At 41.6% G+C, this 11527-nt stretch overlaps 1 protein-coding gene across 4 annotated transcripts in view; it reads left to right on the top strand.

Moving 5' to 3' along the window:
* The first annotated feature begins 1093 nt into the window (after window positions 1-1093).
* ppp3cca (protein phosphatase 3, catalytic subunit, gamma isozyme, a) overlaps window positions 1094-11527 on the top strand; it is a 56076-nt gene continuing 45642 nt past the window's right edge. For all 4 annotated transcript variants that reach the window (XR_010034359.1, XM_063194917.1, XM_063194915.1 and 1 more), the window contains exon 1: window positions 1094-1977. Coding sequence is in view for 3 of the 4 variants with exons in the window: in XM_063194917.1 (XP_063050987.1) it covers window positions 1923-1977 (55 nt within the window). In the remaining variant the exon portion in view is untranslated. The remainder of the gene's footprint in view (window positions 1978-11527) is intronic.

Below are 11527 nucleotides of genomic sequence, written 5' to 3'. Positions count from 1 at the left end.
GAAATATAACTCAGTTGTCCAAAATAATATGATTAATCACAGATACCTGCTCATTTGATAAAGGGGGCAATTACTTTTTCACACGGGCTCATGCAGGTTTTATGTCATATTCTTTTCACAAATGAAGTAATCACAGAAAAACTGCATTATTATTTTTTGCTCGGGTCATCCTTGTTTAATGTCTATATTTGTTTTGGTGATTTGAAAATGTTAAGTGTGTGCCAAAGGTGTGGAAAAAGTGAAAGATCAGAAGGGGGCAAAAACATACGCACAGCACGGTAGGCCTGCATTTCTATTTGCGACGACTGAATTGAACTATTGCTCATTGAATTCCTGAAGAGGCCATAAGGTCATAAGCACAAGCAGTGGCCACTTGTCTCGTCTGACACAACATCTCTCAATAGTTGTGCTGACCATGCTCTCTGCTCATATCCGTGAATGACTGAAACATGTTATGAACTTCTACGCTGAAGCAGCCCACAGGTCCACCCATGTAACAGGACAGAACCACGTGAAGGTTTCATTGATCAGAGCCTATATACGGCTCTGTCATTGATGATACAGCACTGACATCTAGCGGTCATTCTTAGCGTCCGCATTTTCCAGTAGGCTACCCCAAAATCTCCAAACCATTCATGGAGGAATTAATTGATAAGGCCTAATTGATGAGTTTTTGCAACTCCTTGAAAGCTGGCACATTTGTCTTCCAAAATGCCCAGTTATTATTATTATTATTATTATTATTATTATTATTATTATTATTATTTATTTATTTGTTTTTGTTATAGTTGTTATTGTTGTTACTACTACTAGGCTACTATGCACCTTGCATTGCTGCAGTCAAGATACATAATAATAATAATAATAATAAAAAACTGCCAACAGGTGTCGTGAAAAAAAGCAATTTTACAGTTATTACAAGCTAATACAGGTAGTATAGGCTACGTAGAGTACAGTAGCCTATATTTATTCCACTGGGCTATGTCAATTAATGTGGATACAGTGGTCTGAGGATTAGGCTACCTAACAGTTGAGATAGTCTGAAGAACAAGTAAAGAGTGAGGACATTAGCCCATGCTGACCATATGGTTAACCGGAGGCGGGGATTTACAAAACATACTTGAGGCGAGAAGCAGGACACATGCCCACCAAAAAGAATTCAGGCAGTAGCTAGCAACTGAAATAACTCGTGCAGATACAGTCACTAATTCGCTATCTTGGAGGGAGCCAACTAGAACTAGATGACATTCTGACTCTGAAAAGTGGAAAATCGGATTAACATTCAAGACTGCGCACCTCGCGTAATCATCTTGTCAACTGGTGGCGTTACTTCTTTCCTACTAGAAACTGCCTGCTTAGCTGTCAGACGACAGTTAGGTCGGGTGCACATTTTCTAATTCACGTTTCTCGTTAGTTCTTTTTGCATATTTTTAAGCTTGTAGCCTGGAACTTGGATGCGTTTGGAGACAGAAGTCTAATCTGCAATCCCAGTGAGTGAGCTGTCAGTCTTTAGTGAGCTAAGAAAGTGAGCTACAGAGGACAGCACTCGTGTGGATTTTATTGATTTGGACTTGGGGTTTTCTTTTTGGTGTCTACGCGGCTAATTTAACCATGCCAAATAATTGCAGTCTTTCGGAACTTTTTATTTCTATTGGCTGACTTAATTAGCTGTGACGGTCAGGGCAACCTTAATAACACTAGCTAGCTAGGCTAGTTGGTATAGAAATAGTAGATCTAGCATTGTAGTTGTTGGAAGTGCCATTAACGGGTTAGCTGGTAGTGACAAACTGTTGTGACCAGCAACCTAGCCAAACAATTTTCCAACGTTGTCTTTTTTTAACGCGAGGTCATAACAGCAATCAGCTGTTGCACGTCATTTTCTTACAACTACAACTCAACTGTTTGTTTGACCTGGTCAAACGATGTCGGGGAAGGACCAAAAAGAAAAACAATCTACCACGGAGCGGCTCATCAAAAGTAAGTTTGACATTATATTATTATTATAATTATTATTGCAATAATGCTGCAACCATGGTGTGACACAAACCGGTCAACTTCTGAGTTGCACGTCACTTGGAGTCAATTTGAATTATTTGGCTAGACAGTGTTGCTAATTAATACTACTAATTCAGCAGCAATATCACCATTATCCAACATTAAAAGGGCTATTTTCCACAACCCGCTGTTTAGCCAAGCTGTGAACCAGTTAACTGATCCACAGTGTAAACTACAACAGCTAACACTAGCCATCTTTTAATTAGGCTAAGTAAGCTAATTTTAGTGTGATTTCCAGGTCATGTTTTCTAAAACTAGTCTGTTTTTTTGTAACCAAGTTGTCCTAACGCTACCTACCATGCTGGAACGCTTCTGCTGTTGTTCTCTGACTTAACTACAACTATTCTAGTTGTCAACTTGTTGAATCCTTGTCGTGGGCGTGGGTGTGCAAGAACCAACGTTGTTACAATGTTACAACAACACGCGAATACATTTGTGAGCGTGACTTTTATAGAATGCTTTAAACCTGCACTGGCACAAGACAAAGTGTTCTCAAATATGTTGTTTTGTTTTTTTGAGTAGCAAGCATGCACGCGACGACATGGAATTGGTCTTTACCCCCAGCTCAGTCAGAGAGAGTAAGATATCTGGCTCAGTCGTCGTAGCTGCCTTGTTTGGGGGCGGCCACTACGCTCAGTTTTGTGAAAGGCTATGTAGGCTACGTATGTCTGCCAGATAGTGCTCTTTATCAACAATAAGAAAACTCTTGAAGATGTTTTCAACTTTAGAGTGTGCATTATCAGCACAGTTTGAAAGGTCGTCATTTAACGACCTAGTTCACTCTACGTCGACTTCAACACTTCTAAAGTTTTATTATTTTTCCGAAGCAGACTGCTTTTCATATGACACTGCTGGGAGAACGAGAACGAAAAACACATGGGTGCTTGCAGCAGTCAGACTTGAACGATTGTTATGCCGTTTTCAGTCTCCGTGTTCTGGCAGGCAGGGACTCATTTCTTTTCTGATGGTTTTTGTTGTTTGGGATCTCGAGCTCTGACATCAGTTTCTTAGGGAGGCGTGTGACCCTTGGCCATGGATCAGCAGAGCAGATTTAGGGCACGCAGCACTTCACTGCGATTTCTGTTCATTAGCCTACTTACAAACGTTGTGTAATGTCTATTATGATCAATATAATAACTGTAACAACAACAACAACAACAACAACAACAACAACAACAATAGTAGTATAATAATGGTAATAATAGTAATAGTAATAATGATTATTATTGTATTATTATTATTATTATTATTATTATTATTATTATTATTATTAACAGTTATGCAGTAGTAGCATACCCTTATGATGGTGATGATGATGATGATGATGATGATGGTGATGATGATGATGATGATGATGATGATAAAACTGTGTAGCCTAAAGTGTATGATGATCCATCTCGTGTTTTCACTGTGCTCAATGGTTCTGTGCTTGTGGACTGCGGTCACGAGACCAACTTGGATGCCAAACAAACAAACAAACAAATCAACCATTAGGTCGCACCAATATGATTCAAAAGCAACCGATGAAGGCTACTTTCGCTGTTTACATCATTAGACTTCCAGCTTCAGAGATGCTTGATGTTGCAAAGTGGGATAAACGTCATTTCAATAGACATGCGGCCTCATGGGCTTCTACTGGGAGTTCCTCTTCATTTTTAAACATGACCAATAGCTGTATTGAACAATGTGTTTGTTGCAAGATGTCTTCCAAAGTAATGTGACTCCTCATACTTTTTTCACACCTTGAGCCTAGTAGAAGTCTAAAATAGGGGTTAGAAGTGGAGAGAGTGCGCACAAGTTGGGCATTCTTTGCCAGTGCACAGTTGTTTCAGTCTATTCCTGTTGGAGCAGTGAGTTATGGCTATCAAAATAAGGGAGCCAAGAATTCTTTTGAGCACGAAATACAATACTAAACTAAAAAAAGCAACCACATCTGTTTTGCAGTTCCTTTGTGGAGAGTGGAGACCTGCATGTTGCATACTTTTCTGGAACTGTTTAAAAAAAAAAAGTATTCAGTCAGGTCAAATACTTTGAATTTGCAAAACACTTGTTCATTCACAATTATGGCCAACACCAACAAATAAGGCGTAGTAGCTTTTTGATTATGCAAATTTGATATTCTACTCTCAGGTTATATGCCCTTATAATTTGTGCAGAAAGAGTGACTGTCAACTGTTTCCCAAGTATGGTTTGGTTAGGACTGTAGCCTAATTTTGAAAGAGAGAGAATAAATTGCATTCACCTAATAACCCTAGAAAACCGCTACCCGCCTTCACCCCATCCAGATCCTTTTAGGATGTCAGTTCTTACCTGAGAGCATCCTGCCCAGCCTCCCTGGTAATGGCTATCTTTGATAGGCTAATACAAGGGTTCTCAAACTTCACCATGGCTGGGCCCCCCACATACCGGTATATTCCAGTCAAGGCCCCCCTTACATGGGTCATGGCATGCCACAGTATTTTTCTTTGCATCCCCTTTCACAATCATAGTCTTGGTCTGTGAGTTAACTAGTGCCTCACTGGGATATATAAAATAATAACTTGACAATACTAGTAGTAATGTTCAGAGATGCAATAGATTGTTATAATGTGTTCTGAACTAATAGGAATATTGTTAAGATTATTTTTGGTTTATTTTGGTGTAGGCTACATACGTTTTTACTGCACAGCACTAACTGTCAGTAGGCCTACCCAGAACCAGAACAGGTGTGGCTAATTAAGGGACTGAAGAATAAGGTGCTGTTTCCAGGATATTTTTTTTAGCAGGGTATTTTTTTCTCCTGCTAGGTGTAAACGCAACATGTGGATTAAAAAAATCCTCCATTGTAACAAATGCGTTTCAGCCCCCTAAACAGGATATTTTTTTCTCCTGCTTTTTATACCTGGATTTTAAATATCTGCTACGTGGAAACGGAAGGTCAAAACCAATGCAAAACCAATGCAACCAGGAGAAAAAAATATCCACATATAAAAATATCCAGCTACGTGGAAACAGCACCTAACTGTCAGTTTTTTTAAATTTTAGAACTCTGCTGTAGAATACTCAACCACTGCTTGCTGTGAGGTCTAATTAGTTGCTGGGCCGAGTGGGTCAACCAGAACAGTTGTTGCCAATTAAGGGTTCTGACAGTTACTCTTCAGTGTTCATTAGCTAGATAACTTAGATTACGTTATTTTTACTACAACTGCTAAGCTCTGGCCTAAAAGGCAAGCCCACTTTTAGCATTTTCCATGAGAATGCAGTCTAGATTAAATATATATTTTTGTTGTGCTATACTTTTCCTGCCAACCTGCCGCGGCCCCCCTTGCACTCCTTCGCGGACCCCCAGGTGTCCCCGGCCCCCAATTTGAAAACCACTGGGCTAATACATTTCACATCCCTGAGAATATCCAAAGGTAATAGTTTAAATGTTGGTGTCTGTAAAGTTTCTCACAATCTTCTGCAGCACTGACCCCAGATGTGTGCTTGTAAAAAAAAGTGTGCATAATTTTTGGTCAACAAGTTCCCAGTATGCATTAACTTTTACATTTTACGCCAATTATCTGCTGCACGGACGGAGGTACAGAATTTTGTCAACATGTGTCCTGCTATTGTAACTGCATGTGTCCATGCTTCGTGAAGGGGGCGTTTTGATGGAAGCCCAAACATATAGGTGAACATAAAGCTGCATAGATTCAGGCATTGATAGTAATATATATATATATATATATATATATAGGAGATACAGTAAACCAGATAAATCTGCACATGAATGTGAGACAGTGTTAAATAAATTACAATGTGCATTACTCTGTGTGAGGTGCACGCAAACTTCAGTTTTCGACTTTGTTTGCTGAAAAATGCGTTGTCGCAGAGATCTGTGTCATATGTTATGTTGCAAAGCTACTGATTCCTGAATGGTAGAGTCTCATGTGTCTTATGAGAGCAGATTATGGATTGTGAGATTGTGTTTGAACTGTACAATCTACTACTATCCACCATTGCTCAGGTAGCACCACAAGACAGCTCCCCCCCCCAACCACCACCACCAGTAAGAGATTAAGAACAATAATTCATTCTTTAATATTTACTGTGTGTTGTCGCATGATATTGTGCAATTGTGTCCCGAAAGAGGGGAATATTTGCAGTCACTCAACCAACGTAAATCATATGCTTTAGCATCATCCAGCATATGAATCATCCGAGTATGCAGTTTGACATATGTGGTGGTTTAACAGCAACCATCGACCATCTGGCAATGAGAGAATCAAGGCTCTCTCATCTTTGAATCTCTATTGGAAAGCAAACATTGTGTACCACTGATACATTAACTCCATTAGTTAATTTGCCCATTTGATGCTTTTGTGCAGACTAGCAGTCTATTACATAAGCTTAATTAGGCTATTTAGGTGAGCTGTGTGTGTCCAGTTTTTATCCAGTTGCCCATCTTGTTTTTTTAAGCCCAAGAATTATGACTAGGCATATAACATTTCAAGTAAGCTTAGGCCAATTGCCAACCACACACACAGAATGCCAGATTTGAATGTTTTAAGATGAAGCGCACTGGCAATGATACTGATGTGGCACTATATGCCTGTGCAAGATTCTATCTGCCAGATTTGTCACGATACTGCCATGTGCACTGGGCATTGCTCCTCACGTTTACTGTAGGTTGTAATGCTTTGCATTTGTAGGGGACATTGAATAGGTCACGCAAGAGAGTCCGGTCAAACAAGGGTTCTGTCAAGAGTCATATTGCATTCAATGTTTCGCTCTGCACGTTTTGCACAGAGCAAATGTGTATAGCTAGCTTAGAGACACAACCATAGAGGTAGAAAATAACACTAGAGAGGACACAGCAATTTGCGACAGCACTGGAAAATGGCAGCTGGAGCTTCCCAACTTCCGTAGGTAGTGTAGGTACCTTCAGGCAATGCAAGTCAATGGAGAACACGCCCACCCCTGTCACTTTTTTGACTAAAACTGTGTGAATATGAAGTAACACATTAATCAAAGACCAGATTTGAAATGTCAGGCTAAATATCTACTTAAATCATATGAGTCGATAAAATACATTTAAAAAGCAAATAATATATTTTATGAACATAGCTAGCAACACACTTCAACTATTGTCCTTGTATAGTGTGTTGATGGACATTTTCACATGATTAAGCCATTTTGACAGAGGTGAGCCTCGTTCTCCGTTAATTTCCATTTCTCTGATCTACCTACAGATAATGGCCGCTACAGATTGCCGTAAAAAGGGGGGCGGGGTCACCTCTAGTGTTATTTTCTACCTCTATGGACACAACGCCTTCTGTCACCATGCTTGGACGAGCACCATCCACCTCAGTGTTACTACGGACAGTGGTGTATTCTATTGCGTGGGCTTGATGCATGCACATCTTGGCAGCACATTGACGTTTGGGTCGGACCGTAGTTTACGAGTCGACTTGTTACCATTGCTCCGCCATCTCTGGCAAGGGGATGGTATCTTTATTTGCAGCGGGCCGGGGCCCTTAAATAAACAGACCCTGAACCTGGAATCCCCAGCTAATAGAGGCTTTGCCTAATCTCGTCTTAGCACTCCTACACAGCTTACAGGCCCTTTCCCAGCCTGCCTTGTGGGCCCGCGAGCGCTTAGGGTTTATTTATACCCATGGTTGTCGGAGCACAGTGGCTTGTCCTGAGGGCTGGGTGGTTGTGGCCAAAGGGGAGCGGTGTGTGTGTGTGTGTGTGTGTGTGTGTGTGTGTGTGTGTGTGTGTGTGTGTGTGTGCATGGGCGACCCCTATCCCCCAGACCTGACCAGCCCCCACCGCACAGCCCCTTGGCATCACTGCAATGTGTCTCCCTCCTACCTGTTTCGCCAGTAGTGAGCATTAGGCAGTGGGTATGCAGCATGTTGGACGTAATACGAAGATGTGCTTTTTCTACAGTGGTTAAATCTTGCAGGACTTCGTTGTACGGCTGTTGTACGGCTGATGCACTGTCCTTTTGTCAGTCATGCCTTCAAAAGTCATCGTCTTTTATCAACTTATCATCATTATGATTGACCACATACATTCTTTATACATCCAGTAGAATAGATGAGACATGGCTGTAATGAAAACTTTGGCAATTGTCTTATATTGCAGAGGTCGGGGGTCATTCTATTTGCAGTGTGCACATACTGTAGTAACTTATCTGCTATGCTACTTGAAGACTTTGCTATCTCATTGCATAATTTCATTTGCAACCAGCAAGAGATAAGCTTATGCACCATGAGTTGCAGGCTTGTGCACTGTAGATACTAGAGGTTGACCGATACAGGTTTTTTAATGGCCGATGCGATACCAATTTTTTTTTTCATCACCCTTGGCCGATACTCGATTTCCGATACCCGATATTTTGGGGTCAATATGGGTAAAAAAAAGTTTCGAAAATTACAAATATTCCAGGTCTCAAGTTAAAAATAAACAATTATTAAAAATTATCAAATTGAGGTAGAACTTGTAATATTTTAACACCAACTCTAACAATCATGTAATATCTAACAAGCAAGTAATACAAAAATAAAGTCTCTTGGTGCTTTTAAAAAATCCAAATAACATAAAACAATAAATATTGCGTATTGGCCAAAACCACGCGTGTATCGGCCAATACCGATACACTTAAAAAAACGCAAATATCGGCCCGATATATCGGTCTATCCTTAGTAGATACACAGGTAGGTCTGACTTGCAGGTTTATCCCAAGTGAGATCATCTTTTCTCTGAGCTCAACTGAAGATTTTACTCTCACCTCATGTTTCCTCATACCACCACTGGGAAACACAGCTTAAACCCTTGCACAGACCAACTCTTACCAACTCTTACCAACTCTTAATCTGTTACTTAAGACTCTCTGCAATGCAATTGCAATGTTGTTATGATGTGGTCTTTTCAACAATGATTGACATGGCCTTCCAGCAGGCCCATAGATCTGCACTAAGAGGCTACAATGTCATCATACTTCAGCTCAGTTTGTCAGCCTTAAGGAACCCTAGAGTTGAGCCACTCTATCACTGCCAATTTGTTCTGCCTGATAATTGTTCAGATATCAGTTTTGATGATTATTGTTGATATGGCCACTCAACATTCTGCATTATGTTGGAAATCACTGACAAGCACCATACATATGACACAAATAATCTGTGGTTCAACAACGAACAATCATCGTAAAGGCACTCATATTATCTGGATGGAAGAGTAGCAAAAATCAACCCTGTTTTATAAATGCTTTCACTGTATAAACCACGGGTGGCACACTACAAGTTACTTAGTCATTCTGATAATTATTCGACCCATCTCATGATGAATATTAATATCATGATGAAATCTTCTCATGATAAACATAACTTGTTTTCCTATTAAAACCTATACCGGAGAGTACCAACATCAATAATTGGACTTCCTATTGTGTGTTCTGAGACATCTTTGTCTCTGAAGGCTCCCAGTCTGCGCAGTGATTTGACATGGGTGTGCCACTTTGTATACTGTCGGCTGTGTGTGCACGCTGGACTTTGTCCCAAAGCTCTGGCAGCAGCAGTAGGCATTCCCAGAAGGCTGCATTCTCTTCTGGCTTGGAGCATGCAAGGAAATGTCTGGAATGTTCATGGTTGGGATGGCTCCTATCATTGGGAAAATCTCTGGCTTATTTATAAAGAGCATTTGGGAATATTTAAGGCTCAACACAGCAGCCTTCATATTAGAATTTGGAAACCCCATCTCAAAGCTTTTTCTGTCTCATTCTGGAATGTTGCATTAACGTTGACTTATATTAGAATGCAGACTTGCTATCTTTTTTCTTAATATTCATAGTGTGCCTACAGTAACTCAGTCTGTCTGCAGTGCCTTGGTGATTGAGGGTTTGCAGTGAGATTCTAATGCAGACAATACCTCAGCACTTTGTGAAGATCAGACTGCACATAGTTGGCGCCCATTGACTGTTGGCCCCCACTGTCACTAAGTGTAGGCTTTTGAGACCATGCCTTGGATATGGCCCAATGTGGGGAGCTAATAGGCAGTCATGTCTGATCTCCATTTGCCTTGAGATGAAGGCAGGGTACTAGTGCAGTGTAGTGCGGGCAGGCACGCAGGCAGCCCCCCAGGAGCACTGGAGCGTGTCTTTGATGTCGTGATGGAAATGTGGAAAGGAAAGCGGGTTGCTGCTGCATGCAGGGCCGTTTCAAGGTATTTGGGGACCCTAGCCGTATAGCCGTATTACTGCACTTTTCGGTCATTGAATTTATGGAGGTGCTGTCACAACCAATAAGTTGTTTCTGTCATTTCAATAAAAGTACAAACGTTTGTACAACCAGTCAATGGCCCTGCCGTGGCCTAATGGTAGGGCACTGGGTTACGATGCTGGAAACCTGGGCTTCGATTCCCACCCGGGTCATTTGCCAATCCTTCTCCTAAAAATATATAATTTTTAAGTACGCAACCAGTCATTATGATGACGGGCCCCCTCTAGCTGGGGGACCTCAAGCAGTTGCCCAGTTTGCTCGCCTGGTAGTGAAAGGACTGGCTGGCTGCATGGTGAAAAGTTGGAGGTCGGAGGTGGAGGCTGCGCCTGTGCCTTTGCCAAACGGGTGGGCTGTGTGATCTGCATCTGATCTGCCGGGGCTGTGCTGCTTCTGTGTGGGGGGCCAACTGAGCCGAGTGAGCCTGAGTGTGAGTGTCTAGCTTTATCCCTGCAGCCTGTCGCTGGCATGCAAATGAGTGCGAAGAGGCCCGGCTGCCTTTGTGATGGCCTGATGTATGCTGTGTGGTGGGTGTCGGGGAAGCCGGCAACGGGGGGACAAAGGGGTCAGCTGTCCCGGGAAAAGAAAAAGGGGGTCCCAGAATGTGCTCCCCATTACCCCAACACAGTATGTATTGAGTGTGTGTGTGTGTGTGTGTGTGGGGGGGGGTGCTTTCAGATTAATTTGTTCTGGGGGCAAAGCTGTCATTGCATGCCCTGCGTGTGGGTGTCGGGACAAGACGAAGGGAAAAGGAGGCGGGGCTGCCAGGCTCCACTTGAGTGATTTAATTTCCTTTAATTAATTATTTTGTCTTTGTAACAGCTTGATAGCCCCTGTTGGCCAATCTGTTATTTTGGATTCATTTTTTTGTACCAGTGGGGACTTTGGTTATTAGAAGCTCAAAGGCAGACTACTCATTAGAAAGTTCAGCATAATGATTATTTAAGCACTTCCACACTCTTTTGACATTCAAATCGAAATGAGTCAATCTCTGGGGTATCTAGTGACACATTGTGATTCGTTGTCCTTCGCACAGCAATTATTTAGGACAAATAAAAGTTGGGAAAGTAGCCCAGTTTTGATGAGTTTTTTTTTTGGTCTAGGTTGTGCTCTTCTGCCAGCTACACATTGGAGGTTTTCAATAGATATTATGTGATTTATCTGGTTCTTGATGACACTATTGAGCCCGATATCTTTTTGTCAGTGTATTGGGCTACAGCCTGGATAGA

Source organism: Engraulis encrasicolus, chromosome 3 (assembly GCF_034702125.1).
Source record: "Engraulis encrasicolus isolate BLACKSEA-1 chromosome 3, IST_EnEncr_1.0, whole genome shotgun sequence".
Classification (NCBI taxonomy): domain Eukaryota; kingdom Metazoa; phylum Chordata; class Actinopteri; order Clupeiformes; family Engraulidae; genus Engraulis; species Engraulis encrasicolus.
The sequence above is the reverse complement of the archived record's forward strand: the minus strand, read 5'-3'. Positions and strand labels throughout refer to the sequence as shown.